The sequence below is a fragment of the Protopterus annectens genome, chromosome 1.part0 (genome assembly GCF_019279795.1).
Source record: "Protopterus annectens isolate FY-2018-M chromosome 1.part0, PAN1.0, whole genome shotgun sequence".
NCBI lineage: Eukaryota > Metazoa > Chordata > Ceratodontiformes > Protopteridae > Protopterus > Protopterus annectens.
The window spans coordinates 964,823,295-964,836,460 of NC_056725.1; the positions used below are offsets into that span (position 1 = coordinate 964,823,295).

At 36.6% G+C, this 13,166-nt stretch overlaps 1 protein-coding gene across 3 annotated transcripts in view; it reads left to right on the forward strand.

Annotated features, from left to right (window-relative positions):
- Positions 1-6,710, forward strand: part of AKAP7 (A-kinase anchoring protein 7) — a 1,625,267-nt gene extending 1,618,557 nt beyond the window's left edge. The window contains exons 9-10 of one of the 3 annotated variants that reach the window (XR_006363953.1): positions 3,958-4,462; positions 4,903-5,021. Coding sequence is in view for 2 of the 3 variants with exons in the window: in XM_044064536.1 (XP_043920471.1) it covers positions 3,958-4,136 (179 nt within the window). In the remaining variant the exon portion in view is untranslated. Of the gene's footprint in view, positions 1-3,957; positions 4,789-4,902 lie in introns of those variants that run through there. The other 2 variants (XM_044064537.1, XM_044064536.1) reach the window with 2 other exon arrangements.
- Positions 6,711-13,166: the final 6,456 nt, after the last annotated feature.

Consider the following 13,166-nt stretch of genomic DNA (forward strand, 5'->3'; position numbering starts at 1 on the left):
CACACACTCACATACATAAAACCACAGGAAGTGATAGACCACAGAGGCAAAGGGTAAGTTGAGTAGTGGTCTAACAGAAGTACATGGAATTAAACACGTGCACAACCTACACATCAAGCATCCGTAATCACTGTTCTATTTTGGCATGTAATGGTTTTGGAATATTCTTTTTAATTCCTAATGGCTGTGTTTATTGCCCAAAGTAGCAAACCTTATAATATATACCTAAATTAAGACCAGATGGCCCATCGTTTCATTTAGAATTTGATAAAGAAATGACTGAGGGAATGAGAAGAGACAGTAGAAATAGTCTTCAACATATAAAAGTAAAAAAAAAATAAAGGAACAATGGCAGTCTGTTGTCAGTAACAACACTGTACTAATATTACAAAGAACCTCACTTCTGACTTTTTAAGTAGCAAATTACTTGATGGCAGCTTCAGTGTCTCTTCTCAAAAGAATGCGACTAGTAAATTAAATCTGATTTTATAATCCATTTTTAAATCTTCAGTGGATGATGTAAGACCCCGTGACACAGGTACTTAATGTACTCTTTGTAATGCAAGAGAGATCAAAGCTTTTAGCTAGCAACATATTTCATTTAACTTGCGCTTCCTTCAGAATATGAGGTTTGTGTTATCATGCAGAAGTGATACGTGTTAAGCAACCTTATTCATTTGACTTTTTCTTGGCAAAAGTCAAACTGATACGTTATCCTACTGAATTAATGTCAGTTTATCTTTGTGATCCCTGGGAGGATACGATATTGTTAGCACTTTACTTTTTCATCTTTTCCAAAGTGCCAGCAAACTCCACAAAGGTATGAAAATGTAGTTGACAACTGATTGTTTTTTTAAGTATAAACAGCGCTTAAGTAGGATACCTAGGCTTTGGTGTAATATCTTTGTGTGGGCTGTATGATTTGCAAGACAGTTCGTTTGCTTTAGAGATATGAAATATTTCTCAGATGCTGACAAACAGAGCAGTACTACTACTATACGAAAAGTGTGACAAGGAATAGATCCCCATTCAAGCCATCATTTTAAACAACACTAGCTACTTGAGAGACTAAAGCTTTCAGAGGCAGGATTGTGTTACAGTCTTGTTGAAGTCTGTTCAGTATTGAGGCTTTATTTCAGATGGCTATAAGAAGTTTTAGCACATTCAGACCAGGACATTGACTGACTTGGCTGATTAAGGAGATCCATGGTATAATTACAGATAAAACCAGCACAGTAAAATTACAATTGGCAAAGTGAAGTAGAAAATTTCCATAGCTTGCAGCAGTATGTAATACGAAGAGATGAAACGTGGTCTACAACAATTGAGGTAGGTTCATAATCTGTAGTAAGCATTACATATAGCAAATAGCATGTAAGTAAATCACATAAAGAGTGGAAAAATCTCATACAAGCACAAAACAAAATCATTGATTCATTCACTCGCAATCAATTTTACAGACGCAGAAGAGCCATGACCTATCCTGACACAGGGGAGAGCAAAACAGTGAAACTAATACTTATCAGAGTGCCAGATTATAGCAGGATTTACACATAGACACAAAGACACCTCCACCCCCCCCCACACACACACACTCACACACACACACACACACACACACACACACACTCACACGCGCGCTCGCGCACGCATGCACACACAGACACACATATGCTCACACAGAGACAGACAGACAGACACCCACAGAGGATCGCCATTTCACCTACATCACGTTTTTGGTATTTGGGAAGAAACTGAAGCAGCTTTCAAAAACCCAGAGGCATATCAAGAGGAAGTGCAGACTCTATACAGAAGACAACTCAGCCAAGAACTAAACTAGTGAGTAAAGTCCTGATAAGCATTTCATATTTACACACAAACCTGCTACACACAAACCTGCTCCCAGCACAGTACTTTTCCTATAGCTGCCAGCATCTATTTCATTTCTCATCGTCACATCCAGTTTTGCGGCCGCATAACAGCATTGAAAAAGCACTCATTATGCGGGAAACAAATGCATTCTAGGTACATTAATTAATAATTAAAAACTGAAAGTCAGAGAATGGTAGTGATGATCGATAGCTGTATGAAAGCTAGTTGGTTACTGTAACTTCAGATGTTGGTAAAGTTCCCCTTGCTGTCACAGCACCGGCAGGCATATAAAGCTTATGAGACTTTGGAAAGACATACTTGCTGTGGGCTTGCATTTCTTCTGTTTAAGGTTGCAGCCTCTCATATTGTGTTGTTTTAGCTGTAGTCTCAAGTGTTCTGTTAGTCTGTTTTTTTGTAACTTTCAAAATAGTGTATTTAGAAGTACAAATTCCATTATTTCGTATGCTTCAGCAGTATAGTCACTGCTGCTAGAGAAAGGTTAAAACATTACTTGCAAGTAAAACTAGGACTGTTTATGAGCTACATAGCCAACATGATTTTCATTAAAGGATCTAGTGTGCATTGTTTTGATTTAACTGGAAAATTATAACTGTTTACAGACTTTCAGCAATTCCTTTAAGTTCTTTTTGCTTTTTGGGGGAATATTTATTTTATAATATAACAAACAATGTTCTCTGTAGTGCATTTCTTTTGACTAGGATAGCTCCACTAGGTCTTGCCCATTGATATGGTAGACCTGTGGGGAAAAACATCACCCATAAAGAGGTAATAAAAATAACAGAATACAATTAGGTAAAGTAAAATACAGTATTCATATATTTTATAGATTCATAGATATTCAAGGATTCTGGAGTAATAAATCTATAAAATGTCATGTGAGGCCTGCCATCACCAATTACGTTATGTTTTGTGCTGCCTATTTTCAGAATGTAATTATTAAGATTTTCTGGAAGTATAGATAAAGCATGAGTGGTGCGTTCTATACTTTTTGCCCCAGAGAGATGAGAAGAGCTGCAAAGCTGAACTGGGCAAGAATATGCAGCTGTTGCAGCAGTAACTCTCCTTAATGTTATTCACTGATGTCTGCATACTGCCACTAAAACACAATGGACTACATGGCAGTGTTTATGTGCTTATTTTGTGTTTCTCTATTATTTTTTCTGTGCTATCCCACATTTCCATAACAGTACAAGAAATAAATTCCACCCTTGCCCATTTTCCCACCAGAAAATGAAGGCCTGAATCCATGTTGCAACTGCAGCCATAGAAGTCTTTTGCTGTAGGTTTTAGCACCCACCAGCAGCAGCAGTCTAGTGAGAGAGAAGTAGGGAGTGGGAGCGCTGGCATGCATGTTTAAAGGATTGAAGTAAGGCACATACAGTTAGATTTGTGTAGCAACTCACTCATAATTTCTCACTGATGTGACATTATGTAGATCACAGGGGCTTGCAGAATTCTCCCACCTGCTATACTTCATGTATGAACATGCTGAGAACACTTTACTTTTGTAGCAACAGTAAATGTAATATTGACTGCACTTCCAGACGTGTTGTAAGGGTTTAACCACACCACCATCTTTCCTCTAAATCCCTCCCTTGCATATTTTAATTCAGAAGTTACATTTTCTCATAAGCATTTTGTTTTCCTTATTTCATAGTACTGATTTACATAAAATGCTGTGCATGTTTTTCTGTATATGTATAAAAAGTAACAACTTATGAAAAAGGAAACAGAAAATATGTAGAGTATTATGTGAAGTCTTCAGTTGCAAAGTGATTAACAGTTTTATTATTTAGCTACTCACTCTGAGACAGAGCGTGAGGGTGCATGTGTGTGTTTATGTATGTGTGTGTGTGTGTGTGTGTGTGTGTGTGTGTGTGTGTGTGTGTGTGTGTATGTATGTGTGTGCATGTGTGTGTGTGTGTGTGTGTGTGTGTGTGTGTGTGTGTGTGTGTGTGTGTGTGTGTGGTTGGATAGTGAGGTGAGTATGGCTGGTACGTAGGAATAAAGCCATTTCTCCATGGCACTCTGACAGTGATCTCTCTTGTTTGTTATGGTGTGTAGGTGAAAAGAATGAAAGTGAGCCTGATGATGCAGAATTGGTGAGCCTTAGCAAACGTCTTGTGGAAAATGCCATCCTTAAGGCCGTGCAGCAGTACCTGGAGGAAACACAGAACAAAAACAAAAGGACTGACAGCAGCCCCACAAAAACTGAGGAGAGTGACAATGACTGCAGAAAATGAACTCACTGCAAGGAACCAGGATGGGTGCTTATCCATTTCTTTGCTCTGAGGCTGTTTTTAATTACCTTACGAGCTGCAGAGTCGTAGTGATTGAATTGAGTTTACTCCATGCATTTGGAGTGTCTTTTGTTACCACATTTAGTACAATGTATGCAAGAAGGCTGCCTTTTAATGACACCTCAGAGAAGCATGTTTTGCATTCATGGTTGCTGATTGATACTTATTCTGGAAAGAAGAAAGAAAGCACATGCTGGCACTCTAATGTTTTCCGACAAGACTGTGCCATCATGTTCCCTGTTTCACATGGAGCAGGATATTCATTTGCTGTAGGTCTTCTTATATCTTTAAAAATGGCTGTTCTGTGCCGTACATGGTGTGTGTTTGTGGGTCTTAGCAGTACGGCAGTTATGAGATAAGATGATAAACACCTTCTTAAGGCACTGCCAGTTATTAGAGTTGTGACCACGTACAAATGTGACAAACTGCTTACTGAAGGTTGAAGTCATAAATGTCGGAATCGGTTCAGACAACAAATGTATAATAAGGCTTGTATCCTCATACCTGTAAATCAAAATGCATTTATCTTTCATTTACCATTGAACATTGTTTATATAAGCTGAATATATGTCAATAAAGACCACAATGATTTTCATGCCAGTATTGTTCTTCAAATGTGTATTTAGCATATAAATGTATGAAGAGAAAAGTTACTGTGTTAAGAAACTTCAATCATAAGTATGTTGTATCATTTGTTTTCTCCCTCCAGGGAAGAAATGTGATGCAGACAGTATTAGAAAGGCTTTGCATAGAGAGAAAATGACCTTATTGATCAAAGTGGCTCAGATAAAGGAGTTACTGTCACGCCCAGAGACTCGGGAGAGAATACAACGAGAGATGTCTGAGACCAGAGTACCCAAGAGCAGCTGACATGGTGATCCACATATAGATGATGCTTCTCAGTTGTGATTGCTTAATGAACTCTGCTTCAAATAATATTCATGAGGAACATCTACGTCCATTTCAGCACAATTACCAGCATTATTATTCATTTATGACAAAATATGTATTATATCAGAAGTCTTCACTGTTTTTTCTTTTTTTCGCTTTAGCCTACTTAACATCTCCTTTTGTGAAATATCTGTTGTGAAGTTAAAGTGCTGGGGTTCTGTCCCACATACCAGGTGTATATTGGTTTTGTAAACAAGCTGAATTTGTATTATGTAGACACAGTTTTGCAAACCAGGCTGAGAAATTTCTCACATATGTACTAGATAGAACAATGATCCTTTCTATTCTTAAGTGTTTCACGTGTTCTAGCATTTCTTTTGTGTCCATTAGCAGAGTCATTTTTGATAAGTGAGTTTTTGACTAGTAAATGTTTACAGACAGTGAAGTGCCATTCCCCTCATGTCCAGGTAACTATGCATCTCTCTGTCTTAGTAACTGATAAGAACAACTGAAAAGTGTGTTTATGTAAGCATTTTGCTCCAGTTGTCTCTGATTGTTGCTCCTCCAGTTAATAGCAGCTTTGCACAAATTTGCGTTAGGATATTTATACAGTAAGATTTATTTATGTGCACATAAAAAACTGAGTCACTGAAGTGAGTCTGTACAAAAATTCATTATTTATAACCGTGTGGAGGTTCATTCTTGTAAATATTGTACTGTATAATATTTTAAAGCTCCCACACTGGCAGGTATGCTAGGATGACTCAGGTTGCTGAATGCCAAGAAGGACCCATTCATTTACCTGGTCAATAGATGAATTAAAAAAATGCACACAGGTATCATAAGAGGGAAGAAGGGGTTCTTAACTTGAAACTCCTCAGCATTCCTTACAGTAAGAAGCATACGCTGGCTTATTCTCTAAATCTCTTATGAGGAACAAAGTTTTAATGTTTCTGTATATAGCAAAGGAGATCTTAGCTTAACTCATGCAAGAAATGTATCTAACTCTGTTTTTAATTGATTTCAATAATTTCTGAGACAAATGTCACCCGGCACTTCAGCTGTTGCCATCTACAGTTGTTCTTCAATATTTTTTTTTTACAAAAATAAAGGAACTAAAATGTTACACAGTTTGAAACTTTTCCTTAAGAGATTTGATAATAAAGTGATGTGGATATCACTATATAAAATGAGAAGAAGATAATCTGCAGTAGCTATACAGAAGCATTCAGAATTTATTTATGGATATTTTGAGTACGGATCATAATTATATTCAGGAATGCTAACAGTATTATCTCAAGTACTTACTGTTAATTTATCTCTGTTTTAATTGACTAATAACTGAATTAATATTCAGAAAGCTATTTATGTTTTAGAAACTGTATCTTGTATGGCAATGACCAAAGAATCAAGGGTGAAATATCTCTTCAGTAATCTTATTTCATTGTCTTTTATGTGCTTATAAATATTAGTTCTTTAGCTAACAAAGAGTCCACTGGATTTATTTTTTGTAAGAGGTCTAGGTTCCTACTCTTTTTAAACTTACAACCAATAGGTTATGGTTTGTTTTTAATGAATCAGGAAATGCTACATGAAATTATATGAATAAACATGAAATACAGGCTGTTAAATACGTTGGCAGCATGACATTTACAATTTCAATGTTTTATTAACCATTTATGTAGATAACAGTTTTAACACTTCTATGGGATAACAGTAATAATTACTGGTTTTGCTGTATATATAGAGCTGTGGAAGAATGAATGCAGTATCTGATGAAGTGCCTGAAGCTTACAGGTGCTGGCTAACTTAGCTGGAGTGAAGTTGATCAGTTCAGATACAAAATTGATAGATACTCCCAAAAGATATTGATACATGTTATATACAAACGCGGGGTATTCAGAAGAATTTATAGCATCGCTGCACAATGATAACTGTCAAAGATGTCATCATACGGCACAGCTGAGTAATGCTTAGCTATGTATTAGGATCAACATGGCATCAGTATTCTGGGAAAAGGGCAGCAGAGTATATTAGAGCAACATCAGCATTACTAGTAGCAGTCATGATATTGAACTATAGCAAAGAGGCAGTGCTGTGGAAGTTCATGTGACCAGCAAGACAGGAACAGTAAGGTGGCCTGCCCAAGGCCATTTACATACACATGTGCAATAAAGCACCTTGTAGCTGCAACCCAGGTCATGTGCAATAAAGCACCTCATAGCTGTAACTCAGGTACTGTGAGCAAGCCACAGAAGGCCAGCACAACAAAGTACCAACTCAGTTCTATATATACATATATATATATATATATATATATATATATATATATATATATATATATATATATATTTTTTTTGTGGGAGAGGTGCCCAGTTTACTTTTGTTTTTTAAATCATTTATTAAGCTTTAACAAAAAAAAATCATACGATAACACATTTGCAAAGTTATAAACCAGTTGAAAACCTTTAAAATATATGTGTATATCAAGCCTATAAAAGATGAATTTCACCTTGTACAATGTATTGCTGATTTGTTAAGATATATTTTGCAGAATAAAGAATAAAACATATTTACATGTATTTCATGCCTCCAAAATAGTCCATATGATTTTCCAAAAGAGCATAAATTATTTCTGTATGTTTATGTCATCAAGGCTGTGATTAGATTCTATGAAGATATTTCCATTTGCTCCATTTCCCAATCAGTTTCTGATTTGGTGCATTGGGGATGAGAATTTAATTCTTTATTACACATTTCAATTTTAAACCCAAACAGTTCTTTGATTGTGGGAGATTTAGGGTGCTTCTGCCTCCTAGTAATACATAGTTTTATGTCAGTGAAATTATGCAGAGTAATCACTATTCTAACACTGGCATACCCTATTCATACTCCTCAGCAAGAATTAACAAATTAGATAGAGAAAAGTTATAACTCAGAAAAAAACACCTTAAAAGGGCAAGCACCTGTGCTTGAATGGGATCCAGGAGAAGGAAATATGTCTCCAGCTCCCCACAGTAAGATGTTCACTTCTCCAGCAAAATAGGTCTACATGGGCTGACATCTTAAATAACCTTTCTGGGGTGTAAAAAAAATTGTACAGGCATTGTCAGATGAAAAAATGAAATTTGCTCTATATGGTTGCATATATGTAATGAATTGCAATAGTAGCCCAAGATGTTTATCTGTATAGAAATTCATTTCTTTCTCCCACCCAATATATGTTTTATCAGATTCCTTCTGCCTAACTAATGCTAAAAGGTGGTTTATATGCGCAATATCATCTTATATTCTTGAGCTGTTCCATCCATCATGCTTATGATCCACATTAGCAATGGCGATGATTGTTTTTTTAATACATTTATTGAATTATCAAATAAGACATAGGCAGATATGCATTTATATAAAAGAAAACAAGCCATATTAACATATTCCCAGTTGCAGATGTTATGCATTACATATATTCTTCTGTATAACAATCTTCAGTCCAACACTACATAAACTGATCAATTCCTTCAACCCCTTAAACCTTAGTCCTCCTCCAAAACATTATTCTACATGTATTTTTCCATAATTTCAATTTTTTTATGTAATTTGCTTCCACTCTTTTCTAAAAATCCCACTTCTAGTTTTTTTATTTCTGTTACAATGTTCAATATTTGAAATACAGTTGGTTTATACTTTGATTTCCACTTTCTAGTAATTGATTTTTGGCAGCCTCTAGAATTAAACTTAACAAAGCTTTACTATGTCTAGTTAATTCAGATTCTGTATCCCAGCTCAAAAAAATAATTTTCTTAGTTACACCCATTTGCTTGCCTAATATCTCTGACAGAGTACTCTGTAGGGAATTGTTAAAGTTGGCACACTCATTATACTTCCATGACATACATTCCCAGTTACCGCTTTCTTCCCCATCACACTTCCAACATTTGCCATTTACCTGAGGAGCATTTCTAAAAATACCTATGTAAATAATCCCAAGTAAAAAACGTAAACCTTCTAGACTTTGCTGCATATTTGGGAGCCATACATATGTCATCCCATTGTTTCCTTGTGAATTCCTTATCCAATTTCTCTTTCTAATCCTTTCAAACCTCCTCTGATTGATTCTGTTGTTATCATGCAATATTTTGCATGCCCTTTTTTAACAGCAGCTTTCATTCTTTATTCAATTAAAAACTCTATCAGATCAGGTCTTTCACTTAGGATTCCCCTATCCCTTTCTGTTTGTTTATTGTCTGATATCAATCCATGATAGGGAAGGCAGTCTTTAGGCTGCAGTCCAAATGTATTCTCCCACTTCCCATACTTTTCCCTTTCTAGTTATTTGCTCCCATTGCCTTGGTTCCTTTGCCAGTTTTCTCCGTTAAATTACAACCCTGTTTTGCCTATTCTGTGTAACCCTAATTATAATCATCCCTATTGGCAAAATATTTCTCCATTCTCATGCTGGCTTAATTCTTAGAATACTTTGTTACTTTATGAATACAATATTCTGTATGGCTGTTGTTATCCTCCTCAAGTGTCTGTGTCCAAAATCCCAGTATCTCTTTATTTCTTGAAGTCCCCCTGCTTCATCGTTATCCCTTTATAGTTTGAATTGTAGCTTTGTCCTTGTGTTATGTAAATGAGCCTTAACTGAGTAAACAGGATGATTGTTGTGACCACATGACTAATGTCACTGACTTTCATAGTTTTGACAGTTTATAATACACCTCACAGCAAGAGGTTCTCCGGTTCGATTCTCGGCTGGGGTGCCTTCTGTGTGGAGTCTGCATGTCCTCCCTGTGGTCACGTGAGTTTCCTCTGGGTGCTCTGGTTTCCTCCCACATCCCAAAGACATGCAGTAGGTGGATTGGACACTCTAAACTGGCCCTAGGTGTGAGTGTGTGCCTTCTGTGGAAGGTTGGGCGCCGGGCTGGCAACTCAACACTGTAAAACTCCACTGTCACTCATGAGCGGACAGATGATCCGCTGTGGCGACCCCTAACCGGGAAAAGCTGAAAGAAGAAGAAGATAATATTTTAAAATATCTGAATTTGGAATTTTTCATGTATCCTTGAATGTACGCCAACAAATACAAGTTTGATTATTGAATAGCTGTTCCAATAAACACCTGAGAAATACTTATATAACCATAACATAAACTCAGGGTCACCTAAATAAAGAGAAGTTTTTTTTTTTTTTTATATAAATTGAAGGGACAATGAATGATTCAGTTTCCTAACATGCAGATTTCTTAAAACATGACCTATATAGGTTTGCTAGTCCATTGTGAGGAATGGTCATGGGATGCCTTTGTATAGGTTTTTCCTTGTCCCAAAGATCCCCTGCATTTGATATAACAGTATATCTTTTCAACAGATGTCATATAGGGTTAAATATATTGTGGAGAAATTTTAATGTCACTGCTCAGGAATGCAGGTCTAGGTGTGGTACCCTCAATCCAGCATCCTTCCTGCAGGTATCATGATGTTCCAGGCCATCCTGTGATGTTTGTTCCCCCTTGGGTAAGTAGAAAGTAACCTTGTGCTGCATTTAATAAGTTATACCAATGCCCCCCCCCCCCCGTTGTAGAAGGAAGTAGTAGTCCACAAAAATCACAAAAACTGATAGGCCAAAGAAGAGCCATAAAGATGATAAAGTGGACTATTGAGGTTAAGAAAGAAATTATGTATTGTTACTATTATGCAAAAAGCCCAGAATTTCCAGAGACAAGATATACAAAATGATTAAGAGAGAAATTAGAGGAAAGAAAAATACTTCCACAGGAAATACTGTCAGAAACTTCAAATGAAAATTTGTGCTCATTAATACAACAGATTTGTGAAAAACAGTATATAGATCAAGAAACTTTTATTTGTTTGGAAAAAGAAGCATCTGAGGAAGTGTGAAAATATAAACAAAGCATAGAGATATTTGAAATTATAAAAAAGAAGTATGGACATGGGAAAGAGAGAGATTTGATATGGTGTAATATTTATGCAAAGGAGAAAGCCAAATTAATCAATATGGAGAAGGCAGCCCCAAAGATATTCGAAGAGAAATACAGACAAAGGCATCCGGATATGGACAATTTCACAATAAAAAAATATCACAAAGAGGGAATGTAGAAAGGAAGATTAGTAAAGTAGAAGTGAAAAAAATCAAAGTTGAAGTTATGGAGTGCCTGCAAAGTGAAGGATTTTGTGTTGAAGGTCTAACACAGGTTATATCACATCATGATGCAGTGTGCCCCCAAAGTAAGGAGAAGCAGGAAGATCAGAAGACATCTGAAGAAGAAATAAGGGACATGGGGAAGAAAAAGAGATTTAATATGGTATAATATTTATACAAAGGAGAAAGCAAAACTAACCAAACAAAAAGAGCAGCACCAAATATATTTGAAGAGAAATACAGGCAAAGTAATCTAGACATAGAAAACGTTACAATACAAAAATATGAAGACAAAGAGGAAAAGTAGAAAAGGAGGTTAGTAATGGAGAAATTAAAGAAACAGGAACTGAGGTTGTGGAGCACCTGTGAAGTGAAGGATTCAGTGTAGAAAATCTAATTCAGAAAGCACCACAACAGGATAGAGCAATGGATATCCAAATTAAGGGGAAACCAGTGGAATGAGAAGCAATTGGTCAGGTGCCATATGAAGATATTCTAGAGCCTTCCTCAGGAAACTAGTATAAACGTTCAACTGAAGCTAGACAGCAAGGAAAGGAACAGGAAACTGTGGAAAGTCTGATGCAGTCAATGTTGAGGAGTGATAGGGGAGTGAGTTCCCATATGACAGATCAACGAATGGCACAGGATGAAATTGAAGAGAATGTGCTATAGAAAGATGCTATATAACCGTCTATGGAATGTCTGCAGGAAATAGAAAACAAGGGATGTGCTCTCAGTTTGGAAGAAAATGAGTTAAGAGTTGCTTGATTTAATAGACCTAGATATATTAAGATCAATGAAAGAAATATACTGCAGAAGGTCAATAAAACCAAAAAAGTCTAAAGTCTGATAAAACAAATGAACACAGTAATTAGGACTGTTCATAGAATATCCATGTGATATAACAGAAGTAAACGAGTTATATTACTGTGCAGCTAAATTAATAACTGATAAAGTTCTACCACATGGACCCAGGGTAGTGAGGGAAAGGAAAGGGAGAAATAGAATACCATCATGGAAGTATCAGAGAGAGAAAACTATAAAGCAATTAAGACAAGAAATGTTACTGTTAGAAGATTATAGAAGAGGGAACAGATCAACAAAAATACTAAAAAAGATGTTATTAAAGCAATGCACAGTATTAGAACAGACCAGGATCCATCATGCACTATCACAAATAAACTAAAAGTTTCAGCACAGGCGGAAAAACTTAGAAGATACTCAGATAAATATAAAGGAAAAGTACAAAGTAAGCAGTTTATTGATGACCCAAAAAGGTTCTATAGAGAATTGAGAACCAAAGTAAAAAGAATTGAAAGACCACCAAAAAAGAAGAAATAGATACATTTTGGAGGAGTATCTATGAAGATCCTGTGGAACATAACAAAGGTGCTAAATGCATAGAAGAAGTAAAAGAAAGAATCTCCTTCTTCTTCTTCTTTTGACTTTTTCCTGGTTAGGGGTCACCACAGCAGATCACCTGTCTGCTCATGATTTGCAGTGGAGTTTTACAGTGTCGCATTGCCAGCCCGGAACCCAACCTTCCATGGAAGGCACACACATGCACACACTCATGCCTAGGGCCAATTTAGGTATCCACTCCACCTTCAGCATGTCTTTGAGATGTGGGAGGAGACTGGTGCACCCAAAGGAAACCCACATGACCACAGGGAGGACATGCAGACTCCGCACAGAAGGCACCCCAGCCGAGGATTGAACCGGAGAACCTCTTGCTGTGAGGCAGCAACACTAACTGCTGCACCACCGTGGCCACCCAAGTAAAAGAAAGAATAAGAAGTTTAAAGGTACAGGATATGAAATGGGATGAAGTAACAGCCAGAGAGATTGAAACAAAGTTAAGAAAAGCCTCTAATTGGAAAACCCCAGGCCCAGATGCAGTACCTAACTTTTGGTTAAAAGTAT